General features: G+C 37.5%; 1 protein-coding gene across 1 annotated transcript; it reads right to left on the bottom strand.

The window, feature by feature from the left end:
- Positions 1 to 105: 105 nt before the first annotated feature.
- olgc9 (membrane guanylyl cyclase) lies at positions 106 to 26217 on the bottom strand. Its single transcript, NM_001105096.1, is given in 27 exon segments — positions 106 to 629; positions 2710 to 2786; positions 8570 to 8664; positions 8763 to 8861; positions 9452 to 9626; positions 9738 to 9930; positions 10255 to 10413; positions 10542 to 10633; positions 10726 to 10814; positions 10908 to 11045; positions 11123 to 11255; positions 12165 to 12251; positions 12746 to 12850; positions 12948 to 13019; positions 13099 to 13161; positions 15211 to 15304; positions 15491 to 15572; positions 16084 to 16201; positions 16276 to 16361; positions 16883 to 17006; positions 17702 to 17813; positions 17905 to 18004; positions 19843 to 19961; positions 20046 to 20264; positions 20350 to 20417; positions 20850 to 20962; positions 25772 to 26217. Coding segments are annotated over 27 exon segments (3228 nt in total). The 5' UTR covers positions 25980 to 26217; the 3' UTR covers positions 106 to 421.
- Between the last annotated feature and the right edge of the window lie 1726 nt (positions 26218 to 27943).

Here is a 27943-nt window from a genome sequence, read left to right as displayed (position 1 = left end):
GCACTGGAATTTAGCTCATTACACGCCCTGGCAATTGCACCCAGGTTTCCTGCATTACAGTCCTACACCCAGAGCTGCATTGTAAAAAAGAGAATTGGTTTACTTCTTATACTACAATTTAATACAGTGCAATACAACAAGGTGATTTTGACAAGCGGCCTTCCCTTGTGTGAGCTGGTCAGGTGTGTGAGTGGAAAGTTTTTCTCTACTTTAATGATTCATGTAACAAATTGGTGTAAATTAGCCATTTACTGTAGGTGATATGAATGTCAGGAAATTGATTGTGACCTGGAACAGGGAACATCTGTGTAAAGCTTGTGTTCTTCTCTCATTGTAGTCCTGCATCAGAGAAAGAAACACACACACCCGGACTGACTTATTGCAGTCTTTTTTTTTCAGTAAAATCCCCTGAATGCTGGAGTCACAGGTAAGTACTTGGATTCTCTGTGACAGCCAAGTGGAAGTACTCGGGAGGACTTTCTTTCTGAAAGCTGTTGTTTCTGTCTTTCCAGCGGATTCTGGTGGACAGGGTCTTCCTCTTTTCAATAGTCTCCTTTCCACCTTCACGCTTCTCCAGACTTGAAATGATCATGTCTGCAAGGTCCTGCTGGAGGCGCTGGAAGTTTTCCCTTAAAATGATTATAGACAGTTTTGTTTAAAAAATAGTTTGAAAGTCATACTTCATTAAGATTGCAATAATTTAATTAGGCTTTTACTATCTGATGAAAATTGTAACAAACTTTTTTGTTATTATTTTACTAATTTTCTAAATGGTTAATGTTAGTAAGTCCATGGGGTATACTTATTATTATACTATTGTCATTAGTAAAGGTCTGCTGTGTGGTTATTCTTTTGCTTTCCTGTTCAGAACTTTGGTACCTTGTTTAAACAAGAATGGACTGGATTTTGAATTTTTGGCAACTTTTAAATGTTTACAGTTTTATACTTGAAATGGTTGAAGCCATTTACTAATCTGGATCGCTGTTGCCGCATGAATCTAATAAGCTGGAATATAATGATCAAGGTAATGTTTTTCCATCCAACATATGATTCAAGGATGATTCTCTGAAATCAGTGCACTCTGTGTCCCACAGGTTTACCCCAAACATTTCTGTATAAATGAAGCCATAAAATGCATTTTAAAACGATAAATGGACAGATCCATGTGTCTCTGCATTATAGCATACAAAAATAGTTTGAAAATTATGTTTTCAAAGAAATTCATGGGTTGTTGAGGTGTAGAGGTCAGCCAAATGAGCATGTCGCCACCAACCAAAGTTACCTTTACACTGAATGCAAAACTGATTTTTTTTAAAATAGCCAATAACCATAAATCTTTTCTGCTAACATGATCATTTACCTATTTAGTTTCACTTAAATAAAAGAAAAATACATGAATCTTTATAAAATGTCTCCATTTAATCAGGTCCCTCAGTTTTTTTCAACCCCATAACAGCCTGTCAATCCCCCATTTTTAAAAAAATAATAGTTCAGTCCAGCTGCTTCAGAACCAGGAAGTGACATCACTGTATATTTTCCCACTCATACTCTGAAGACAGATAAGTATTAGCCTACTTTCTTACCCATATTTCATAGTTTTTATTGTCAGATTGACATTGTCAAGCTCAACCTTTCAACTCCGTTACATTCATAAATAATATTTACTTTTGTTTGGGAAAAAGCAAACAATTGTTTTAAAAATATATTAATTTCTTGTTTTCCTCATGCTATATGTAGCTCAATATCCTAGCTATTGTAGACATGTGACAACTTTTAGCGAAAATATTCAACGCTGTAACAAAGCACACTGTTACGGTGACAAATTTTTCTAAGAATTTTGGGGATTTCATGTCTAAGGTGGGAAAACAAATTTTCTCAGAGGTTGAAATAGTTCTTAATTTGATGCAATGTTAAGAAACACACATTTTTTTAGGTAAAATTTTTGATCACCAGAGAACCCAATGTGCACCAAATTCAAAGAATGGCCTTTAAAATAAAGCAACCAAAATAGTTATCCATTATAGATCGTTAAAAATAGCGATAAATTTGTCTCCCCACCTTTTTCTCTCTACGGTACCCTATTCATCTCATCTGCGGGCGTCTAATGGTTAGGGGTAATTACTCTCAATATTTTTATTTATTTATTTGTTTGTTTTGTCATTTTCTTTTGTAAAAATTACAAGATAATTATTTCTATTGTTGGTTTTATGATGGTTACTGCTATTGACTATTCTAGTATCAAGAATATAATGAATGTATAGTTATATATGTCTATAGCCTTTCCTATCTATCTATATGAATCTCTAATAATGTATTCCTAAATATGTATAGTTAGCAGAGTGCATTATGGTTAGTTCAAGCTTGAGTATAAGTAATAGGATGGAACTCTCTCATCCTTTCATCACACACACACACACACTCACACACACACACACACACACACACACTTTTCTCTTTTATCCCCCTTTCTTTCTGCTTCTCTCATGTGGAAGTATTGGTTGTTGTCTTTGTTTGTCAGATCTGTTTTTCCGGTGTATTTTCATTTGTTTGTTGTTTTTTCGTTGTTCATCACTTAAATGAAAATAAATAAATAAAAAAGATAGCTATACATTTTGTTTGAGTCTACCTTTAGTTGAAACTTTACAACTTTTTTTATATTACCAATTTAAAAAATGAATTGAAACATTACAAAGATATCTTGTTACTTACGCTGTTGGTGGTGTAGGCAGGTTGTAGTTGCCCCCCGTCACTCCTGTTAGCCAGTATGTCATCTCCTTACCTTTACCCTGCAAGAAATTTTTTGGGGAAAAATAACTTTTAAACAGAAAATATCCTTTATCCATACAGTTGTGCTCATACGTACACCGGAAGGAGTTATTATTTCTTAGTAATTTTTTTAGAGGATATGAATGATAACACAAACTTTTTTCCATTTCATTTAGTTGTTTTGTTGTTTATTATTAAACAACAAAATCATCATGACATCAGAAACTTCCCAAATGGCCCTGTTCAAAAGTTCAAACCCTAGTTTTTAATACCTTGTACTGCCTCCTTTTGCATCCATAACAGCTTGAAGTCTCTTGTAGTTGTTGTGGCTGAGGTACTTTTTTTTTCCTGTAATGGTAAAGTAACCCATTCTTTTTGGAAGAAAACCTCAATTATTGGGCTGTCTTGCTTGAACTGCCCATTTGAGATTTGCCTAAAGTAGCTCAAGAATACTAAGGGCCGGAGACTGAGACAGCCACTCCAGAACCTTCACCTTATTCAGTTGTAACCAATGACAGGTAGACTTGGCTTTGTATTTTGAATCGTTGTTATGTTGAAATGTCTAAGTGCATCTCCCGCGCAGCTTCCGAGCTGAAGAAGTTTTCCTCCAGTATCTTCTGATCACGTGCTGCATCAATCTTGTCATCATTTTTATGACAAAAATGACCATATAGAGAAACTTAATGCCTGCATCAGAGACATTAAGACCTGGTTGACAATTAATTACCTCCCCCTAAACCCAGAAAAAACTGAGGTCATCAAAGGTCCTAAAAACCTGAGAGATGCTCTGATCAGATAGTCTCCCTGGATGGCGTAACTATAGCCTGCAATTCTACAGTTAGAAATCTAGGGATTTTATTTGACCAGGATTTATCATTTAAGGCTCACATTTCACAGACGTGTAAAATTGCATTTTTTTTCACGTGCGCAATACAGCTAAGATCAGAAATATAGTATCTAAAAGTGATGCTTGTCCATGCATTTGTTACGACTTGTTACGACTAGGCTGGAATACTGTAACTGTTTGTTAGCAGCGTGCCCTAAAAGTTCCTTACCAAGTCTCCAGCTTGTTCAGAATGCAGCAGCAAGATTGTTAGCAGGAACTAGCAGAAGAGATCACATCACTCCTGTGTTAGTTTCACTTCACTGGCTCCCAGTTAAATCTAGAATTAAGTTCAAGATCCTCCTGCTAACCTCCTGCACCCAAACAGAACAATCCGCTCACCAAATGCAGGAAAAAGCCTGTTTTATGGAATAAGCTCCCAGCTCATGTAAGAGAGGCCGACACAGTTTCTACATTCAAAGTTAGACTGAAAACATTCCTCTTTGGACAGGCTTCTGACAGACTATCTAGTAATCAGAGAATATTAAAATTACTATTAACACATTTAAATTAAACTTAAAATACGCAAACAATTAGTTGCAAGTAGGCTGCTCCAGATTTTGCGTGAATCTTAACCCATCTTCAACCTGACCTGACTCTTGCACCACACACACTTCAAGGGATGATCCCATTGCAACCACACGAATATTTTCAAGGGACCTCCAAATCCCACCTGCACCACAATCTATCCACGACCCCACAGACTACTGACAAGACTCCACTCTACCCCCCTCCCCCTTTCTTTTTTTTTTTTAAGTCTAGCCCTGACCTGAACCCTAAGATTAACCCTTACCAGAACCTGGGGAATGGTGCACTGGGGTTCTGTCCTCTACTCTGATCTACTTCTCCTCTCCTCTATTTTTCATAATTTTTTTATCATTCAGTTCTCGATGCCTCTGCTTGCTGCAGTGGGATTCATGTAATGTCCCTCTGTCCCACTCCCCTCCGTGGGAGTGGGAGTGGGAGTGATTCCAGATTCCGTGCTCCTGGACTATTTAAACATGTATTTGTAGAGTTAGAGAAGCTATTTCTTCTCTAAGAGTTCTGGTACATCTCCTGTCCGTCCTGGGGGAGAATCCCTCCTTCATGTGGTTTCATGAAGTTTCTTCTTTTTTTTCTGGAATACGGTTTTTTAGGAGTTTTTCCTTACCGCGAAGGAGGGTCTAAGGGCAGGGATGCCCAGTTTAGTTTATTCTGTTTAGTTTATTTTAGCAATCAGCTATTGAATTCTATGACTTTATATTCTTTATAATTCGGTGGTGGAGGTGGTGTCCTGATGATCTATCGTGAGTCCTGGAAAGTCCTTCCTGTCTCTGCTCCTACTTACTGCTCATTTGAATATTCTGCATTACTTCTTTCTGGTCATGCCCCCACCATAGTTGTTACAGTCTACCGTCCACCCAAATTCAGCAAGGATTTTCTAAATGACTTTTCCCATCTCCTGACCCATTTCACTTCACAATCTCAGAACATTGTTACTCTTGGTGATTTTAATTTCCACATGGATAACTGTAATAATCCTCTTGCCAAAGACTTCTTATCCTGTTTAGATAGCTTTGGATTGCAGCAATTTATTCATTTTCCCACTCACTGCAAAGGACACACGCTAGACTTAGTGTGCTGCTCTGGACTTACTCCCTCTGATTGCAAACCTCACACACTCCCGTTCACTGACCATAAGCTCATCACCTTTAATCTCCTGCTCACAGTATCCAAACTCAAACGTCCACGCATCATATCATTCCGTAAGATACAAGCCATCAACACTGCTAGTTTTTCAGCCGATATCAACAACCTTCCCAGAGTAAATCCTGATGCCACACCTGACGAGCTGGTTTTGCAGTATAACAATGACTTGCAGTCACTTCTAAATACTCATGCACCCCTCAAAACAAGATCAGTTTCCTTCACCCGCTCTGCACCATGGTTCACATCTGCACTACGGCAGCTCAAAGCTAAAGGCAGACAACTGATAAGACTTCAAAATAAAACTGGACTCACAATTCATAAGGACATGTACAAAAACCACATTATCCTCTATAAAGATTCTATAGCTTCCGCTAAAACTTCCTATTACTCTGGCCTGATTTACTCAAACCGACATAGCTCTAGGACCCTTTACTCACTTCTATCTAATATAACAAAACCCCCTGATTCTCTCCCTAATCATCTCTCCTCACCTGACTTTTGTAACGCGTTAATGTCCTTCTTTGTTTCTAAGATCTCTACAATTCATCAACAGCTCACAAGCCAAGCTGCAGTCTCTGGAGTGGACACCTTCACTCCTCCCTCGGTTCTGACAACCTTTTCAAGATTTTCACTTCCTTCTGTACAAACCATTTCTGACCTCATTACCAACTCTAAACCTTCCACCTGCCAACTGGATCCCATTCCTACATCTCTTGTTAAATCCTGTCTCCTTTCTCTTCTCCCATCAATTACCAACATTATTCACTCCTCTCTCATGTCTGGTATTGTTCCACATTCTCTAAAAGTCGCCTCTATAACTCCAGTTTTGAAAAAACCTGGTCTTGACCCAAATAACTTGAATAATCTTCGCCCAATCTCTAATTTACCTTTTATTTCCAAAATCCTTGAAAAAACTGTTGCTCTTCAGCTCCGTGCTCATCTTTCCAGTAACAACATCTACGAACACTTTCAATCTGGTTTCCGCCCACTCCATAGTACAGAAACAGCTCTTTTAAAAATCACAAACGACCTCCTCTTAGCTTCAGACTCCGGTTCACTGTCCATTCTCATTCTCCTTGATTTAACTGCTGCTTTTGACACCATTTCCCACAATATTCTTATTCACAGACTTCAAACTATTGTTATTTCTCACACCCCTCTGTCCTGGTTTTCTTCATACTTATCAGACCGTAGTCAATTTATCCACATTAAACCTCATATGTCAAACACCTTCACACTCTCTGCTGGTATTCCCCAGGGTTCTGTCCTAAGTCCCCTTCTCTTCATCATTTACATCCTCCCTCTTGGTTCTCTCTTCCATAAACACAACATTAATTTCCATTGCTATGCGGACGACACCCAGCTCTACATTTCTACTAAACCCTCCTCATCACTTCCTCCTTCCTCCCTTACCCTCTGTCTGCAAGAAATCCATTCCTGGTTCTCTTCAAATTTTCTGCAACTCAACAGTTCCAAAACTGAAGTCCTCCTTGTAGGCACTCCATCCACTATTTCCAAATCCAATAGCTTCTCCATCTCTGTCAACGACTTCTCTGTTCTTCCCTCCCCCCAGGTAAAGAGTCTGGGTGTCATCCTCGACAGCTCACTTTCATTCCAATCTCATATTAATAACATCACCCGTTCTGCTTACTTACATCTCCGCAATATATCTCGTCTCCGCCCCTCTCTCACACCTCATACAACTGCTGTACTTGTTCATAGTCTTGTCACTTCTCGGATCGATTATTGTAATTCCCTCCTGTTTGGTTTGCCCAATAAAACACTCAAAAAATTGCAGCTTCTCCAAAATTCTGCAGCCCGCATCATCACTAGGACCCCGTTATCCCACCACATCACACCAGTTCTCCAAAACTTACACTGGCTTCCCATAAAACAAAGGGTTAGTTTCAAGATTCTCCTCATCACCTTCAAAGCACTCCATAACCTGACTCCACCCTACATTTCTGATCTTCTTCACATTTCCATTCCCTCCCAATCTCTCCGTTCCACTTCCTCTCTCCAACTCCATGTCCCACCTGCCCGTCTTGCCACCATGGGGGGCAGAGCTTTCAGTCGCTCTGCCCCTCAGCTATGGAATTCTCTTCCTCCAGATTTACGGAATACCGACACACTGCCACTATTCAAATCCAAACTCAAGACTCATCTCTTCAAACAATCATACAGTTAATCTATTCAGTTAACGCAACCTCATTTGTCTGTTTGTCTGTCTGTTTTTTTATCCTATAATTTTTTTATGTATTTATCTTAAATGTTTTTTGTGTCTTTATGTTTACTCATGTTTTACTCTGATAATTTCTTATTGACGTTTTATTCTGTTTTTCTTATTTTAACCTTGTACAGCGACCTTGGGTGACCTGAAAGGCGCTTGAAATAAAATTTATTATTATTATTATTATTATTATTATAATTCATGTTTATTGCACAATTACAGGTATGAAGCCCATTTAGATGACTTTTGTTGTAAATATTGGGCTATGTAAATAAAATTGAATTGAATTAAATCAACTTTGACCAAGTTTCCTTTGTCTTTGTAGCCCACACATTCCCAAAACATCACTGATTCGTCTCTGTGTTTCACAGCAGGAAAGTGTTGTTTTCGTAATAGGTCCTGTGGTGTCCTTTCTGAATGTAGTGTTTATGATTGTGGCCAATAAGTTCAATCTTGGTCTAATCACCACAAATGTCTTTGGTCCAAAATGTTGGAGGTTTGTCTCTGTGCTGTTTTTGATTTGATTTGAAATGGTTTATTTCAAGCAATCAAAGCAAGAAAAATGCACAAAATAACACAATCAGCAGTTTTACATTCACAAAATGGCGTACCAAACTTAGGATAATTAGACAATTTGGAGAGCTATTTTGTGGCATTTGTCCAAAAAAGGCTTTCTTCTGGTGACTCGACCATGAAGGTGCCTCCTTGTTGTATATCTTGAAACAGCCACACCACAGTTTTCAGAGAGTCCTGGATCGCTTTTGAAGTAATTTGTGGATGTTTTTTTACATCCCTAATTATTTTTCTGGCCGTTTGCAGAAATCTTTGTGACCATGTTTTGGTTTCAATAGAATACCTCACTTTCCACTTCTTCCACTCCTCTTCTGACCAAGAAATCATCATATCTTCCAGGGTGTATAAACTGTACAACTGTATATCTATCTGCCAATTGACACATACTAAAACTACAAGCAAAACCGTATAAAGGTCCTCTCACCCACCTTCAGGTAAGTCTCTCCTCTCTGCTCAAACTCAAACTTGCAGGGGGTCCTCTGCAAGATTTTGATGGTTGATTGGCTCACATGAATTCTCAAAGCTGTAAGAACAAGAGTAAAATAAATCAGTTTCTTATATTTTGTGGTACAACCAGAACATCCATCTATAGTTTCTCTGTTATAAAGATTTTTGTCTTACGCAGGCCAGTAGACTCCATGCGTGAAGCCGTGTTGACCGTGTCTCCAAAGAGGCAGTAGCGAGGCATCTTGTTTCCCACCACTCCTGCTGCACAGGGGCCTTCATACAAACACACACAGATAAATCAAACATGTTATTTTCTCTGATTATACCTCTTAAATATACCTCTACATATATGTCTCAAAGGCTTTTGTATCTATACAAATTTTCTAATTTTGGTTTTAACAATAAAGTTAACTTGTTCAGCAGTTAGTTGTCAGTAACACAAATAAAGACAGTAAGAAAATCCACCTAATAGCCTGTTGAAAAAATAAACAAAACCTAATTTGCAATTTAACAAGAAAAAATAGGGTACTGTTAAGTTTTAGTGAAAAGAAATGAAATAAACTGTTAACTGTTTTAATGTTTTGATATTTATTTACTTGGATGGATGGATTTAATAAAAGAAAACGTGTCAATTGCCACCAGACGCCACAAATGTACATGATTTTTTCAGAGCATATGACCCAGTTGTGAAATTAAACAACCTCTTGGTTTGAGAACAGACACCAACTCCATGGGACACTGAGGTGTTTTTAAGTCTTATATTGTACATACTTAAATAAAATAATACAAAGTAATTTAAGTAACTGGTTTAAACAGTGCAGAAATTATATGGTAATAAAATTTATAACCAACTTATTTGGTACCTGAATGCACTCCAATACGAATCCACAGAGGAATCCCAGGCAGGTGCTGCAACTCAAAAGTTCCCACAAATGACAGGATGTCCAGAGCCATGTGGGCGATGTCCACTGCGTGCCGGTCCCCATTCCGGTTGGGTAAACCGGATGCCACCATGTACGCATCCCCTATTGTCTCAACCTGGAAAGTAAACATTATAAAAAGTGCAGGTCAATTTATGATATCAAAATCCTGTAACAAAGCAAGAAGACATAAACCCAAAGTAAAACCTAAATTGAGCCAATAAATGACCTTGTAGACATCATGATGGTCCAAGATGCTGTCAAAGTTCTTGTAGATATTGTTAAGCATGTCCACAACCTCCATGGGAGTACTATAGTGGCAGAGGGTGGTGAATCCCACGATGTCACTGAAGTAGATGGTAACCTCTTCAAAGAGCTCTGGCTCCACTCTACCCGTTTCCTTCAGGGACCGTACCACAGGACTGAGGACGGCCAAGCAAAAATGTCATTTTTAATCAACTGGATTTTAACTACATCAACACTTTCAAATGATAATAATATTTCAAAATATCTAAAGGAAAACCTGGTTCTTTCCTTGCTAAATGGTCTTTTCAGTATTCTATTGTCTGCTTTTTAAAAGGTGGGTTCGTGAAGTTTATAATCTAAGGCTGTAGTGGTGCAAAATGTACTGTAAAACCCAAACTAAAAGAAGGAGGGGTGAAAAGTTGGGGTCAAACTCCACAAAAGTTCGAAACCATTTTAGAAAAAAATTTGGTAAATGAAGTATTAAACATATTTCGGCCTACCCAGGGAGCAGCATAAAGTTGAGGTGGTCGGCTCTGTCCCTCTCAGCTTTATACAAAGCAGTTCTCTCCTCCACCAGATTCTCCAGAGTCCTTGAGTACATCTGCAGACGACGGATCAGGTTGTCCATGTATGTCTCAGTGGCTTGGTTGTGCAAATTACTGAAATCATATGGACAATTAAGATGGAGTACATTTTCAGCTGCAAAAATCGCCCTTTTCTTTCAGAACACCTATAAAATTGGAATACACTCAACTGAGTGACCTGTTAGAGAAATGTGTTTACAAACCTGAAAATCTTTCCCAGAGTTAATTCTATTTTCTTAAAATCTGGCCTGCGTTCAGGATCTTCATCCCAACAATTCTTTATCAGCATATACACCTGCATACACACATTAGAAAAAACAATAACTAAACAGATTTATATTCAGTGTGGGGATTTCTCTTTACATTGTAAACTTGTGGACTCTTTACCTCAGTTTCCCTGTCTGATGCTCCTTCAAAGTTGAGCTCTGGTCTGAAGAAGTTGTTGTTCCTGGGATACTGAACTCTGTACATTTTCTCTACAGTGGGGGGAAAATATAACAAAATAAAATTTATCACAACACAAAAAATGGTTGCCCATTGTTGTTTAAGGCAATATTTTGGCAACGTACCTGCAGAATCTGAGCAGTACTGTGTATAGAAAGGGGGTTTCCTTGTAACAATCTCATGGGCAATGATGGCGTAGCTGTAAACGTCGCCTTTTTGAGAGACCCCATCTTTGCGAAGATGCTCTGGGGCTGTCCAAAGATCTGAGAAGAGAGGATGAATCTTTGTTCTCATTGTTGGTGTGAATCATCCGGATCCCCGATGAGAAAATTCATCTTACCCTTGGCCGGCTTCAGAATTGTGTGGCAACCAAAGTCTGTGATTTTGACCACCATGCGGTTATCAACCTCACAGTTAGTTGACTTGAGCCGGCCATGCACTGGGATGTTACTTGTGTGGAGGTACGACATCCCCTGTAGGAGACAAACATGAAAATCAAACTAAATGATGAAACCACAAAATGTACTTGTCTTATAAATTGTTTATTCATAAAGCAGCATTTCACTAGCCTTAGTACTTTTCCTGTACCATTAGGAGTCACAACAACACAATTAGTTTTTTTAGCACTGTAGATAAATTAATAGTGGTCATGTTGCTGAATGGTTTGTTTATATTATACATATTGGAAGCTGGCTTTTCAATGTTTGATCTAACTGATACTAACAGTTTGAACAGTTTTGTTAACAAATTCAGTTTGAAAAACAAAATAAATTACAAAGTATAGAAGAATTTTCCCCTTGTACCATTGTCATCGATGCAAACTTTAGCCACAGAGGTGAGACTGTTCACTCCTAATGTATAGCAGGACTGATTTACATTGTAAGAATTGTCTTGCTAAACCTCAAGCTGCCTAATGGTTACTTATGAGTTGTAGCAGGAATGAAGGAATACAACCTAGATTAACAACTAAAAAACATCAACGTGTGAATATACATGCAGGTTACAGATGGCAAGAAAACATATTCTAAAAAAGTGAAAGGTTGGAGCTTAAGCTAAAAGCAGCAAAGGCTTGCAAGCTTTCTAGCAGTTTTCCTACATTCATTCCATTGTCAATCATTGAAATCACGACTGCTATCTGCGTAACCAGTCAAGTAGTTTTTTTTGTTTTTTTTATGAGATCCCATCTGTGGCTATAATATTTTTAATGTAGCAGGTTTGTTTGGGTCAAAACTTGGCTACCAAAAAAGTGATAGGCATTTTACTGAGTAGACACATATGGATGGGACATTTATTCTGAGACTAGTGGTTTAAATAAAATGATGAAAAATTAATAAATAATTAAGATAAAGATAAACAATTATTATAAGATTAAAACGCCGTACCTTTGCTATATCATACATGACTGAGATCTTAAACTCCATGTCCATAAAGGTTTCATCTGGGTAGGATATCCTGTCGTTAAGAATATACTAAAGAGAGGAAAAGAAATAAAGTTCATATTTATCACCCAACAAACAGCTAACATTCAGGCAATAGAAAAGTCGAACACTTGCTGGTAAATCTCTACTTGTTTAAGCTTGAGATTACAGGTTTTTATGTGCTTGCTATTAGCATTGTCTAAACTGTCATAAATTATCAAGTGGGCAGTAAAATCGGGATGGAAGCCGGAAAAGGGGACAACAGCCTCTGTCATAAATGACTAAGTTGACCGTAACTTGAATAAGGTCATGGACGTGTGTCATGGGAAATGACCGACCTATTTTCAGTGTATGCAGATAAATAAAAAATGTAAAATCTGTATCATACTGTGATTATGTTCACTGTCAGCATCATCCTATGGCAAATTTTCTGTAAGCAAAAGCACAAACCTATATGTTCGACTCAACAGGAAGCACTAATAATGCTAATAAAGGTGAGAAGTTAAGGTGTTGGCAAAAAGTAAGGGGTCCGAAACAAATCTTACCCTTAGTGAGCCCCTCTGACACAGCTCAAACACACCAAACACGCCGTACTCAAACTTCACAGTGCCGTAAAACTTTGTGAGGTTGTAATAATCAATGCGCAGTAGCTGAAACATAAAGGTGTTAAAAATAGGAAAGGCCATTAAAAATGGTATTGTCATACTAATACATATGTTGTGTGAATGTCACTAAGAGGTGGCTTACAGTGTTAAGCTCAATCTTCTGCTCTTCAGTAAAATCTTCATCTGGGTGTTTCAGCTCTTTCAATACAACAGGCTGGAAAAAAACAGAAGGAAAATTTAACAATTTTGTTCAAAAAGTACATATTGCTGTTTTGGTACTAGCACAAAGATACCTTCTTGTCGTAGCGACCACGATGAGAGAAGAATGTACTGTCCTTCCTCTTATCTTCATCAATCTGTTCCGTAAACAGATCATAAATGTTGAAGGTTGTCAAATGAAAACCCAAAGGGCACAGTCTCAGTGGTTTTGAAAAGATCCACACACTCCCATTGAAGCAAAAGAAATGTTTAATAATACAAACTCAATTGGTGATTCCGTGTCCTCCGTTCCTCTGTTAATGGAAGTCAAACAGAAGGTATTTTGTATTATGGTGGTATCTTGTTGAGGTGGATGGCTCAGTTAGTTGGGTGTAGGCACACGAGAAACCTGGGTTGGCTTCCCAAGGAGCACAATGAGTGTCATCCACTGTGGGTCCTTAGGCAAGACCCTTCACGCTACTGCCTAACTATGTCTCCCTGTGCCAGTCCTCAGCCCAAATAAAATACAAACCTCCTGTGTGAAGCTGTAGCAACTCCTGACTGGATGTGCCAAATTGCCTTTTGGTGAGCTTTTTCAAATGTGACAACGAAGGAAGTTTGAAGCTGGGGAAAGTATGGTGCTCTGGGGTTCTGTCCTCTTTTCTCGTCTACTTCTACTCTCCTTCTCTCCTCTATTCTTGATCATTATTTATCATATAGTTCTCCATGCCTCTGTCTGATGCAGTGCGATTCTTGTACAGTCCCTCTTTCCCTCTCCCCTCTGGGGGAGTGGGAGTACTTCCAGATTCCAGTTGGCTTGTCCGTGCTCCTGTACCTGACCGTGTACCTCGTCTCTGGCTCGTCTCTACTACTGCTCCTACACTTTGCTGTGGATCCTGCCTCTGGCTCGTCTGGCGCCCCCAGCCGTCCCCCAACTTCATCTGGATGAAGCTCATCTGCTGGACTTTGAATATGTAGTTGTAGAGTTGGATAAGGTATTTCTTCTCTAAGAGATCAAGTACATCGCCTGTCCCTCCTGAGAGAGGATCCCTCGTTCATGTGAACACCCCTGAGGTTTCTTCGTTTTTTCCAGAATCCTTTTTTTTAGAAGTTTTTCCTTACCGCGAAGGAGGGTGTGAGGGCAGGGATGCCAGTTTAGTTTAGTCTGTTTAGTTAGTTCAGTTTAGTATTTTCCTATTTAATTCTATGTATTCATGATCCTTTTGATTTTATGTGTACTTTACTATTACCTGTACGAAGCCCATTGAGATGACTGTTGTTGTGATTTTGGGCTATATAAATAAAATTGAATTGAATTGAAAAACAGTACTGAAAAAAATTAGTCACTTTTGTATGTGGTGATTTTAACTTTTTGTGTTGGGCTGATTTGGGGCAAGTTTTTGAGTATTCATGCTGTTGTCGCATGATGTTTTGCAAAGTCTATAAAAATATGTTTTTAACCAAAACTAGCTTAACCCATTTTCTTTAACAAGCTTGGGAATGACAAATGTGTATGTTTTGCAGCCAAAAGAAAGTACAAGTAAAAACAAATCCATATTAGCACAAAAGTCCATTTGAACTGCAAAGCCAATGAAAGGCACATTCACAAAAATGTGTTATTCATTTTTAAATACCAATATGTCACCCTTTTATTAAATTACACTTAGATTAATACAGAAGAAACTAAAAACAATAAGAAATCTGTTCTTAACCATCTTACAGTATTATTTACTGTATAAAAGCATTTCTTCTGTGAAGGAATAAAAAGATTTACTGAGAGTTTTGAAGGACCCGTTTCACCGAGTTCTATGCTATAAATCTTGCTTTATCTGGTGTATAATACAGACATTCAATCAACTTGCCTCCAAGCAGCTGACAGAATCTCATCTTTCAGTCAATATCAGGTACTTTTGTCTGACGCATGTAGCAGTTTATGGCTGGTGGAGGTTTTGTAATGTTTGGTGGGGATTGGTTGTTATGTTCATCACAAATCATAAGAATGTTTTATCTTTGAAATTCAGTTTAATCTGTACTAAAAAAAAAAATTCACAAAGATGATAATGACATGTAATATCCACTACATCATCTGAATCAGCACATCAATCTTCTGTATGTTTTAACGGAAACATTGTTCTCTTTCGTGGGAGTCTTTTTATCTTATCTTGACTATCTTTATCTTATCGGTTATCTTTGATGGTCGTACTCACCTTTAGGGAGACCTCCTTCTCATCCAGGGGACCAATCAGGTGCGGCTCAATGTGGGACCACTTCATCTGCATAAGACGCTCTTTTCTGTTCTGCCTAACAGAATTTGCAGACAATAAACGTGTGTATTATGAAAGACACCCATCTCAATGATAACCTGACACTGAACCGCAGAACCATTTTATCGCCTTTTAAACTATATTTAAAGTACTTATTTGTTTATTTCTGTCTATGAAAGCTTTTATTCTATTGTGAAGCATCTGAAAGGATTCTGACATTTACCTGTAGAAAATGAGAGCAATGGCTGTCACCACCACAACGCTGACACCCAAAACGATCACAATGATATCTTGAGTGCTTAAGTCTGCAAGTAAACACAAGTAGAGATGGTTAACATCCTAGACCCATACAAAACATCTAGCAAAAGGAAAATCAATTGGCCCACTGCACAGGTTGTAAGTCAAATCTTTTTCTAGTAAAGGGAAAGGCTTAGTTTAAACAACTGATGGAAAGCGTCTGGGGAAATCTTTTTGAAATTGTACTGAAGTTGTGATTCTTCTGTACTGTTTCTTTCAATTTGAATGTACTGATGGGACTGATATTTTATGAGTCCTACTTTAGTTAGTCATCTGATCAATCCACAGCTGTTTCTGTTTCATATTCACTCCTTTGTCTATTGGAGTCCATATTTTTCAGATGTGTATTGCCATGCTGTCTGATCTTTATTTTTCATTCATTTAATATGATACGTTTAGATTTTATATTTTACTTAATGCTGTATAAAATGTTTGACAATATCCTCAAAGAATCTTAGAAATATCAAAAAGGTCAATTGAAACTCTTTAACATTATTTGCAACATTCTAAATGAATTACCTTCTGTATTTTCCGGTTCATCTCCTGGCAGCTGACCGTCTTTCCACGGCAAGGTGGGGCTGTCGTGCCACATTATGGTGATATTTTGGGATGTATCAAACACTGAAAGAGTTTCATACTGGGCAAACAGACAAAACATTGAAGAACAAGTCATCTTTCTTCAATTTCTCTCTCTGTAGTCAGTGATCTCACCTTGCTAGTCTGAGCAGATGTGTAGATAAAGGTGAAGTTAACATCTCTGTCACCATACTCGTCAAGCACGTAGTTTCCTGCCATACCTGCTCAGAGAAATCACAAAAATACAAAAACGTAAGAACATTACAAGATGAGACAGATTTGAGATAATTCCCAGAAATTGAAGAACTGGAAGTTTTGAATGAAACACTTTATTACATAAAAAAGGGCTAACATTTCCAGAAGACATTTCAACAAGCTCTTTCACAAAAATCCTAAAATAATTTGAATAGTAATTAATTATTTGTTCAAAAACATGCTCACAAATGCTGTTTGTAGTTTGTCTACAACATGAATCAGCAAGGCTTGTTTTTCTTGCAAGTGTTGCATATTTTTTAATTCCATTCAAATTTTAGCCAAAATTTCTTCACTACCCTTTAGTTAGTACATTCAATATAAAATACTTTGATTCTAAATACAATTTTGAAGAATTTGATTTTTTTTTGCCCGTTTTGTGAGTTACAACTTAATAATGTCTCACCCTTTTTTCGTTTGTATGGATGTCAGTATGACTGTGTTTGTGATTATAGTGATCCGAACGGTGATCAGAATGATCAGAACCTACCTTCAAAGGAAATGTTTCCAAATGGAGTGTCACTCAGAGGCACATGCTGACTGAGCATTTTCCTTCTGAGCACTTCGCCGAATAACAGAGCGCTGTCATGATATCCAGCCACGTAGTCATTTATCTACCAAACAAGGAAAATACTTTTTCAATAAACAACTGTTCATATATATTATTTGTATTCTGGTTAGTTTTGTAGTCAGCCTTCTACTTTCTGTCAGATAGTCAAAGCTTGAGGCTCATCTATTTGGTTAAAGTAATTACTAGTGACAGTAATAGTTCAGTTTTGAGTTTGACAACTAAATGTTGTGATAATTTACACACATTTAATACAGCAAAACTATAATTTCATATTCCTGAAAACATATTTTTGAATTTATGTTGATGAAAAAAATGTTAAGACAAATGTTTTCTTCTTTGTACTACACCTCTGCATTTTTTCTGAAACCTTACAAAGATCAATTTAACATTAATTTTTATTTCAATGGTTTTGAGAAATATTGCCTCCATATTTGTTGCCTCAAACGTTTTGATCGTAGCTTGCATCTTCACAATACCCTGTGTTTAGTTTCTCTACCACATGGCATTTCTTAAACTGGTAATCTTTTACAGTAAAATACGTCTTCTGTCTTCATTACATGGTTTGATTTGATTTGATTTGATTTATTGATTTATTTCAAGCATTGTAGTCAAAGCAATAAAGAATTTACACATTTATCAAACTCATTGTAGATTTATTGCTTGAAAAGCAGTGGGAAGAAGCGAAGCGATATAATCCCACCCCTACTACATTGTTTATGTGTTTGAAGTGCAGCTCACCGTGTTGTTGAATGTTGAGTTTGACTCGTTGACGTAGTTCCTTGGTGGCAGAGTGACCACCAGGACGTCTCGCATAGGGGCTAAGGAAGTTGTGTTGATGTAATACTCAGGACTAAGACAAAATAAGTACAAAGCTTAACATAGCCTCACAATGATATTTTTGTTGATGCAAAATATTTTTTAAATGAGAAATTCTTGCTTACTTATAAAGGTCGATGAGAATGAAAATGGTGTCTTCATGAAACTGCTTTGCCAGTCCCTTTATTGAGACTATGTCATCAACACTCCCACATAAAATAAATACTGGAATGAAGAAGAAAATTTTTTTTTAAAATAAACATCATTGTCTTTTTTTAAGCCTGAAGTTTTGTCCACATTATTTCATGAAATTAGAATATATGGTGTAATTCCCCCAGCCAAACTAAACTTGATAGTTTTCTTTGTCAGCATTGGACCTGAGATTGTTTATAACCTTGACCAGTGCTACCTCTGGTACCAGATAGATGAGCTCAGTGAGGGGTTCTACAATCAGAAGGAAATTTTCCTAAAGTATTATCTTGATTGATAAAATTGTTTAATTGAATAAAGACTAGTTTTTCTAAACTATTACTCAGAAAGGGCAGGTTTAAATTATATATTGAGTAGAGCGCCTGACATCATGAGTGAAGAGTGTCAGAATAATACTCCCGTACTTTCCAAGTGTTTTGTTTAAATCTAAAAGGCAAGATAGATAATTAGGAATTATTTATCTCAGACTCTCCCATGCTATACTTGGCTCTCCTCTAACCTCATGGGTTGTATGGAACACAAGTGAGGACCACGTGTCCAAAGTCATTTGCCAGATGGTAGTTGTACAGATGCCCACAAGTCATGTTTCCCAAGTCAAAGACAAGTATTTGCATTTAGTTTCAAGTCAAGTCTGAAGTTCTCGGTGGGCAATTCAAGTCAAGTCTCAAGTCTTAAACTTATAGTTAAAAAAAAATATTGTACTGCCCCAAAATCGCATTAAAACTATTTTTAAGCAACATGTGGGGACACAATAATAGGAAGTGTCTGCTTTCCTAGTGCAAAAGCATTAGAACAAAAAGCTATAGTTTTAGAACAAGCAGCCATGTCCTGCAAAATAATAAAAAAAAGAAGAAGAAGAGTAAATAAGTGAGCATTGCATCTAGGACCTAGACTTCGAATCTCAAGTTAAGTTCCGAGTCTATCCATGATTGTGAGACTTAAATGCAATTCAAGTCTGAGTCTCATTTCCAAGTCCTTGTCACTGGCTAGTAGCTAGCTTTAGCGAAAATTCTGCTCTAGCCCACACATCTAACCAGGGATTAGAGCCGTAGGTACCGTAACCATTCGGCCTGCAATAACTATTTGGGGTCCTTTCGACTGAGGATAACGTCTAACGTCACACTACGGTAACCCGACTTGGACAAACTATGTAGTGTGGAGATCTGCTCGGGCTCTACATATTTTCATTTCACGTTTCCTTTTTGTAACCCAAAGTTCTTTTCCCTAATATGTTGTGTCTGACATTTTTCATTGTTGTGTTTATAGAGAGATTTTGCCACGACCCACTTTGTAAAAAGATCTGTGGCTGTTAGAATGAACCTGCTGCTCCACACAACCGAAGTGTCTCAGAGCAGCTGGAGTCTCGTAACTTCGTGTTTGCAGGCAGGGAAGGTGCTTTGTTACAGTGTGCGGTCCGAAGAAGGGTTTGGACTGCAGTCCGTTCGGCCGCAATGCACTTTATAATAATCATAACAATAATAAAAGCACATTTAGAAGATAATCTCGCTCTTTGTCGGAGCTCTATTTGTTTACAACGGACCGCATAATATCTTCTTATATGGTAGTATCGTAATCCAATCACGTCATCAGACCAACGGACAGTCAATCATATAATGTGACGTCAGCACTAGTCGAAGGACCCTGAACGGTTGTTGCAGGCCGAATGGTTATGGTACCTACACCGCCACTATTTTAAAATATATATTCTTTTTTTTTTCAAAGCATCAGTGTTCTTGACAATCCCTGAATAAGAGAGCATGATGATCATGGGACAGATTTCTGAAAAACAATGTTTTGATATTATGAAACTTTTGTGGCGTAAAAATAGCATTTATGTTATCAGCAATACTCACTGTTGCTAAATCTGTACTTAGAAGTCAGGGCCTTCTTTAGTTCTTCCTCACCACGTAGCATCTCTCTTTTCTTGCTTGATGCAAAGTGAGCAGAAGGTGCCTCCAGGGCATTGTTGTACCTGCGACAACAGCAGGAAGATGTAGCACAACTATGTTCAATGATGAAGATAAGAAACAGGCACTTGTCTTTGTGCTTGGCTTACCAGAAGCAGTCCTCGGTCACATTGTTTGACTTCTTATAAACATAAGCCTTCTCCCATATAGGCTTTAACATATTTTTTTCATTAAAAAAGTACACCAGTGAGTCTGAAACCTTCCGTGCTGGAGGCAGAATCCTGGTCAGTTTGGGTTTGTAGTCGCAAGAGAGCCCAAAGCTCCCAGCAGAGATCACGGGAATGCTCAGACTTAAGCCAATTTCCATACTGTGGCAGATAAAAGGGGCGAAATCCTAAACTTTTGTAAGATGATACATTATAATAAATGAAAGGAAAGTGGAATCATACGTACTCTACTAGCTGGAAGGTGGCAAAAGTGCAGGACGGGCCCAGCATGACACAGCCAACTTCTCCGGTGTTCTTCATTGGAAAATTACAAGACAAATGCCACACTTTATTCACGCCTACTTTAAAAATAATCTAATAATCTTTATGTCTTGTAGCTCCCGAGTTACAGCTCCTTCAAAACTGTCAACAAAACGAGAAAAACGTTCTTGCTTTGTCTTCCAATGATGGTGTTTTAAACCAAATGTTTTTCTTTACCCTCTGTCCTGTAATTAAACTGATTATTTCCCTCATGTGTTAATTCTATGTGTATTAAGATAAGCATCTGATTGTGGACCATTAGCTGTATCACTGTGCCAGAAGAAAGTCAGGACTGTAATGTGAAAACATTTAGGAGACAGCAAAAGTCACAAGAACATCACATTTACTAAAACCCATAATTGAGTTTTCTGTCAAACAATGGGACAGTCTTTCTGTTCTTCACGTTACATTTTTCATGATACCTACGTGCAGCTTTTTGAGAATGGCCACTCCCTCACAGGTGCTGCTCCCACAGCCCTGGCGGTTGTACAAGTTGGTGTTGAACCAGTTGTAGTTGGCTGTTAAAGTGAAATTCAACCCTAAAACCAAAGGGGGGAAAAGAAAAATTAATGTTGATTAGATCACATTATACAAATGGCTTTTAGATAGCTTACTTTCATACTTTTATTTAACTTATGGTCTCTAAATGTTGACTTCAAAGTTCAGTTTTCTTTTTAAAAAAATGTCTTGGCATCAAAGGGATGAGTTACAAAATTTCATTTATAGCATTTTTATTGTACCGCTTCGACCTTTAAACTAATGGAAGTTAACCACATATTTAAAAGCAGGTAAAGCAGTATCATGGTGACCGAATAGATTGTGTAATGCCGGTGGAACCAGCTGAACCTAACTTATGTTGTAAAATGTTTTTGATCTTAATTATTAGCAAGTGTCATAAAATGTATTTGATTAGAGATATATTTAGGTTAGGCTGGAGACCTATATTTAGACACAAAAGCTTTAATACAAAATGCAAGGAAAAATAAGGTTGACAAGAGTTTGTCGTTCGTGCAGAACAGACAATCCTGCCTAATACATTTAGTCAGAGAAGAAACAAATACCAAACAGGTGGTTCATATGAAAAACAAATGAGTAACAGAGTTGAAGACTAAAAGTAGGTAAATAATGATGTGCCTTTAGATGTCCAGCTTTATTCAATTCTTTAGAAAATTGCTATATCTACAAATAAAAAGTTTTCTAACTCATACTGTTCAGGGTTTGTGGCATTTATGGATCATAGCGCACATTTTTTGCTCCCTCAAACTAAGCACATAATGTCAGCACTCACTCACCCCTCAAAGTAACATGTCTAAACCTGTGTTGACCTTCTGCATGTACTCATTTTATTTTATTTTTTTAATGAACCTGGGCTCTTGTGATGTTATTCAGTCCAATGTTGGAAATTACATTTTATATGTTTTCAAAGAATGTACCTTTTTTAGAAGACTTCTGTTTTAAAAATTGTTAAGTTACCCTAGTTATGAACATCATTTTCTAAAGGTAAAAGAAAGTGTATTATTGTCTGAAACATTTGCTGCCAAATGACTTTATGCTGCCTTCATTTTATTGTGTTTAATATGTTTAGTTTGATCTTGTATTAGTGGGCAATGAGCAGATATTTCATATTTGAGTCTGTGTGCTCCCATAGACAGGGTTTGTACGGTCATAAAAAGCTGGAAATCTTTTGGCAATTTGAAAATGGAATTTTGAAGTCCCTGAAAAGTTTGTGGAAAAACCAAAATCTTCTGTAAAGGTTTGTAAAAGTCATGAATTTTTAATCATTTGGATCCAAAAAATTGTTAAACATGAGATTTGAATTTAACCCTTGTGCTATCTTAGATGACCCCACCCTTACATTGACGTGTTATTCCTACCATGACAAAGGTGGATCAAGGTGGAAAGATTTCATGTAAACCATGGACACCAGTGAAGATCGCAAATCATTGAAGAAAAAAGGTTCAGCGCACTGTCTAGTGGGTCTAGATGACCCAACTCCCAATGTTAAAGTGCCTAGGATAACACAAGGGTTACATTGTGGCAGAAGTTCTACGTCACGCTCTTGATGATGGGAGTTTACATTCTTGTAAAGCAGTTTGAGTTGTCGTCAGTTCAGCGCACAGTGGTTTCAGCTTACTATCGGACAGAGATTGTGAAATGCTCCGAAATGCAGAGGAAATGAAGCTTTAACAACGATGGCTTTTCAAGGAGAGGGATCAACTGTGTCTACTGAAAGACCCTGAAACGCATTTTGAACCAGAAATGTCCTTCGACATAAGCAGCATGAGAGAAGCGGGGCTGATGAGCCACATTAAAGGGAAGAAAGAGTGACGGCTGCTGAACGCTGCAGAAGCCAGTCGATCAGAGAATTGTTTAAAACAGGTAATGTTACTTTGGAAACATATTGCATTCAATTAAAAACAAAAACAAAAAAGCGGGTGATCTTCATTCATATCTTTTCTCTGATTTTTGTTTTAATACTTTCAAGAACTACAAAAGCGAAGAACTCCACACAGGCTGGGCTCTAAACCTCATCTGCTCATGAAAACTATAAGATGAGCTGCAATTAACCCTTGTGCTATCTTAGATGACCTCACCCTTACATTGATGTGTTCTCCCTACCATGACAAAGGTGGATAAAGGTGGAAAGATTTCATGTAATATATGGACACCAGTGAAGATCACAAATCATTGAAGAAAAAAGGTTCAGCGCACTGTCTAGTGGGTCTAGATGACCCAACTCCCAACGTTAAAGTGCCTAGGATAGCACAAGGGTTACACATTGAAAAGCCACAAAGTGTCCGTGTCACAGACATGATCTGTTTAGTTTCTGTGCTGGTCACCATATCACCAGTTTGTTTTGTTCTTCCTACTGACTTTATCCACAAACAATACAGAGCAAAACGTTGGGGAAGTATGAACTGTTTATTTATGTATTTAGCAGCAAAGCCTGTGGGTGACCTGCTGGACACACTTTGTGGGAGTGGTCAACTTTGTCAACTTTGCTATAATTTCTTTCAAAATTCGCTTTAATATTTTTAGGTCAACGGTTGTAGTCCTATGTGATTAGATGAGGACACGTCTAAAACTTTCATTACTCGAACAAGATGGTTCACTGTAAGAGAAAGAGTAATGATATTAGGGATTTCTGTGGATTTTATTTTAACAATACTGTAATAAGTACTTGTGATGACTCTGAGATTATTTAGGGTTAGTTATTGAGAAACTGCTATTGCTTGTCTGGGGTGTTTTTGTGTTCTCTATTGAGGGTTCCTGCCTGCCTCTGCAGCTTCACATCAAGGCAAACTGTGACTGTTTTTCTGCATCACCACAGACAGAAATAAACAGTTCATGCTGGTCAATGAAACTACATCCAACGTTTTGCTCTGTAATGTTTGTGGATAAAGTCAGTAGGAAGAACAAAACAGACTGGTGATATGGTGACCAGCACAGAAACAAAACAGATCATGTCTGTGGCACGGACACTTTGTGACTTTTCATCTTTTAATTGCAGAAAATTGTATAGTTTTCATGAGCAGAGGAGGTCATTTAGTTCGTAGTTTTTTGCTTTTGTAGTTCACTGATTCTTGATAGTCGGGACAAAACATGCCCCACATAAAAAAGTACTTTTTAATGGATTAAAATCATTCCTTTAAAATGGATTGAGTTACTCGCAATGCTAAATCTAAATGAATTGTAATTATTGGTGTTAAGTTTTAGCCTTTATAAATCCTTTTTTAAAGATATATTCACTTAAATGTGTGACTAGTGAATAGGTGCCTTATGTTATTTCTCTTGTCCTCGACATTAGGTCACAATAGTCACCAGCACTGAAAAGCATTAAGTCTTTCTATCAAATTAAAGATGAAGGTTACAATGTATGAAACAATAAATTTCTTGAAAATCAAAACATTTTTTGAACAGTGAAAAGAATTGATTCAGTTTTTCTGAAGGTCTTTTGTCCCGACTCTCAAGAATCGTCTTATAAATATTGGAACAACGTTTTAATTGTTTTTATTTTATTGAATGCAATACGACTTCACAAGTTACTGCAGTTTCCTCCAGACCAACACAAACGACCATTGATATGGCGGCTGCAATTTTAACGGTGAGGCAGACAAACTTGGATGTATCAGTTTGTGTCTTGGTTTAATTTAGTGGCACCGACTACAATAGACTGATACGTTTTTATTTTAAGTTTTGGAAATTCTGTGAAAGGTTATGGAAAAGTTTTAGAAAAGTTATGTAAAAACCATTGCTAAAATAATATGAAGATTTCAGAGCTGAACAAATCAAAATTTAGAAAGAAATACTTTTACAGTTTCAAATAGATTCAAACGTTTTTCAGGTATTTTGCTAACATTTTTATCACTAAAATCTTTAATTTCTCATCTTAATAGATCAAACTTAAATGGCATTCAGAATATCAGTGAGCATCACGGCAGAGACTTTGGATTTTCACCACATGTAGCTGCTGATGTCTTTTTAATAAATGTTCTTTCACATGATGAAGAAGGTTAAGAACTTCATGGTCATTAAGTTTAACTCTGTGTTTTAGAAGTGTAACTTCCAGCTACACTAAACACACACTAAACCTTCATTTTTCTGTCAAAAATGTAATCTAAGTCAAAAGGAGTTGTTCACTTTCAGCATATCCTGACAGTGGTCGCCACAGTGAATCAGCTTTCATTGATTCGCACGAGAAGCAAGGGAGACCCAGATAGGCAGCAGCGCTAAGGGTCATGCCGTAAGTCCAAACACAGGCGTTTTAACTAATTGCATGCCCTGGGAAGCAAGCCCAGGTTTCCTATGCACCAATCCAACATCCAGCCAATTGAGCAATCCAACTACTAAATCTAATTTAAAAGGAGGGATTCCATTAAAAGGGGCTTGCTCTGACTCGGACTTAAACCAGTTTTCTCTCTTATTATCAGGGTGAAATATGACAAAAGAAATGAAACTCTTTCGATGCTGATTTAACTTCTCACTTTACATTTTAAATATTGTTTACTGTTAACTAGATAGTAACTGTTTTTTAGGTTTTTTCTGTCTGCTCAGTTTCATTTCACGTTAACGCTGCAACAAATCCTGGTGAAAACCTTATTGTTTCTTACACTTATTTTATAGAACAGTCTTTTAATGCACTTATATTATCGCAATAAAATAAAATGCACAAAAAAATATATTATTTTACCCCACTTGTATTTTGCAGTTTGTAATGAGTTATCGTACGTCTTATTCACCTCAAAAAAGGTCTAATATTTTTATTATAACATCTACTGTTTTGTTTTGCAGCTGTTGGTTGTATTGAATACAATACTCAGCCGATAATGTGTAAAGTTATTTCATACCAGCTTTTCTGTTCTCTTCTGCATCCTTTTTAATGGCTCCTTCCACAGCCTCCTGAACAAATGGTCGACTCCATTCATAAGTGTTGTCCTCCAGCAGCACCACGTTCATGGTGTATCGCGGGTTTGACTCCAAACAGTCATCCAACATGTCGTTGGAGACCAGCATTGTCAGCGTTCCCAGGAACAGTAAACTCTGTAAGCCGTACATTATTGAAATGCTCGACTTTCCTTAGAGAATTGAGTGTCTTCTCCAAGCTACATGTTAACAGTAGCTAAATTCAGATTGAAAGTTTTTCTTTAAGTCTGGCCACGAGAGCCGATCTTGTCCGTTGACGGCAAAAACAGAAGTAAGGTGCACTTCTCAGTGACTAAGCAGAACTCAACGCTGTCTTTGATTTACTATCCAACATCCAGATAAGAGAACAAAACAGGCTTGTGGTAAATCTCAACCCCAAACACTTAGGAAGTAAAAGAAAAAGCGAAGTCCTCGTCCCCCTTCAGCTGGAACCTATGATCAATATTCCTCAACAAACAAAAAGGCTGCTCTACCTGTCTTTAATGCGTTAATGAACTACTGACAAGTGGCAGTCTGCACAACAGAGGAACCAGAGAGCAGAACAAACTCCCGCATGCCATCTGGACTGACACCTGGCTTTAAGTACTCACTGAAAACGTCAGTCTCTGGTACATTATTGTCCAGGTAACACAAAGGTTCAATCCTCAGATGATCTCTGCAAACAATCTCAGTATCTTTCCGTTAAATGTTGATTCTAGTCATAACATCCATCTGTTGCAAAAGAAAAATCCACAGTACACTCAAGTCCCGCTTCCTCACACACCGGGAAGACTGTTTTTTTAAAACCAGAGAAGAAAACCTTGGCAAGTTGAAAGGGGTAAAGGTCACAACAAGCCATAAAATAGTTGGCTTGTGCAGATAAATATTGTCAGCTATAAAAGGAGGGTGGATTAAGCCTGTAAATGTCTGCTCATAAAGTTCTGTCACTGCATTTTTGAGAACGTTGACTTCAGTTTCCTTATAATTTCTAAAATCAAATCCTAGCTTCTGCTTAAAAAAGAAAATAAGGCATCAAACACTGCAAGGCAGGCCAAATTAATGAATGGCACGTCTTTGTACAGTTATGAGCCCACAACAATGGGATCACATCAATTTGGGAAATTTTATTTCTGTTGGCATATCAGCTTCTTCTTTTTATTGCAGCATTCAGTATGTAATCAAAATGATTCCATTCAAACAGTTTCCAGTGAATTCTGCATTCTTCTATCATTTAACAACCACGGATAAACAGAGCACTATCAAACAGTCTCTATGTAAACATCTATAACCTGTGGCCTTTCCCATTGCACTGTAAAATCTCACATTTTTGTGTTGCTTGGTAACTAAAAGAGGTCACAAGTTGACTTCCTTTAAACTTGATGAAAAAAACTTATTTTTCTTATCCCTTCACAACAATGGAAGAGTCACATTGCTGTGGGCGTGCATCCTAATGTAGGATTTATTTCTGGACTTTCCACAGGTCACGCCTTCTGTTTCCTAAATCCTATTTTTACAGTTTGAGCCAGAATTCTTCTGACATTGATATCTTTGTAAACTTTTTGTATTTTGCTGATGCAAAATGACCTAGAGATGACAAATTAAATGTTTTTATACGAATCAAGTAGGTAAATGAGGAGAGTTAAAATGACTGCTCAGGAGGAAACTGCATTGTGGCCTCCACATCACCAGAGGGCGTTAAGACAGCTAAACAGTTTTTTTTTTCCCAATTGGACCTTTTAGCAAGGTTATACACAACAATTTTTTAAACATTAAACATTTAACCTATTTAATAGATAGATAAATATTTAATAAGTTAGTTTTAAGGAACAGGGAAAATTGTCAGACTCAAAGACAGGTAAGAACAAGAAAAAGACATGGTCAAATCAAGACAAAAGTTTTCAAGCAGAATGGGTCCAACAGCCTGCAACAGTATAAAAAACATAAGACAGAAGACAATCATGAGACTGGCTGAGGAACAAAGTTAATTGAGGGTACAGCACACTGTCAGTTTGTGCCAGAGTACATTTGACCCAAGAGCACATTTGTCATGCCATGCCATGACATCCAGTTCTCACCTCCCCTTTTTGTCCCTCCGGTTTCTCCATCTTCTCCTTTGG

The sequence above is a fragment of the Oryzias latipes genome, chromosome 8 (genome assembly GCF_002234675.1).
Source record: "Oryzias latipes chromosome 8, ASM223467v1".
Lineage (NCBI taxonomy): Eukaryota > Metazoa > Chordata > Actinopteri > Beloniformes > Adrianichthyidae > Oryzias > Oryzias latipes.
Note: the sequence above shows the minus strand (reverse complement) of the source record. Positions and strands in the feature narration are given on the sequence as shown.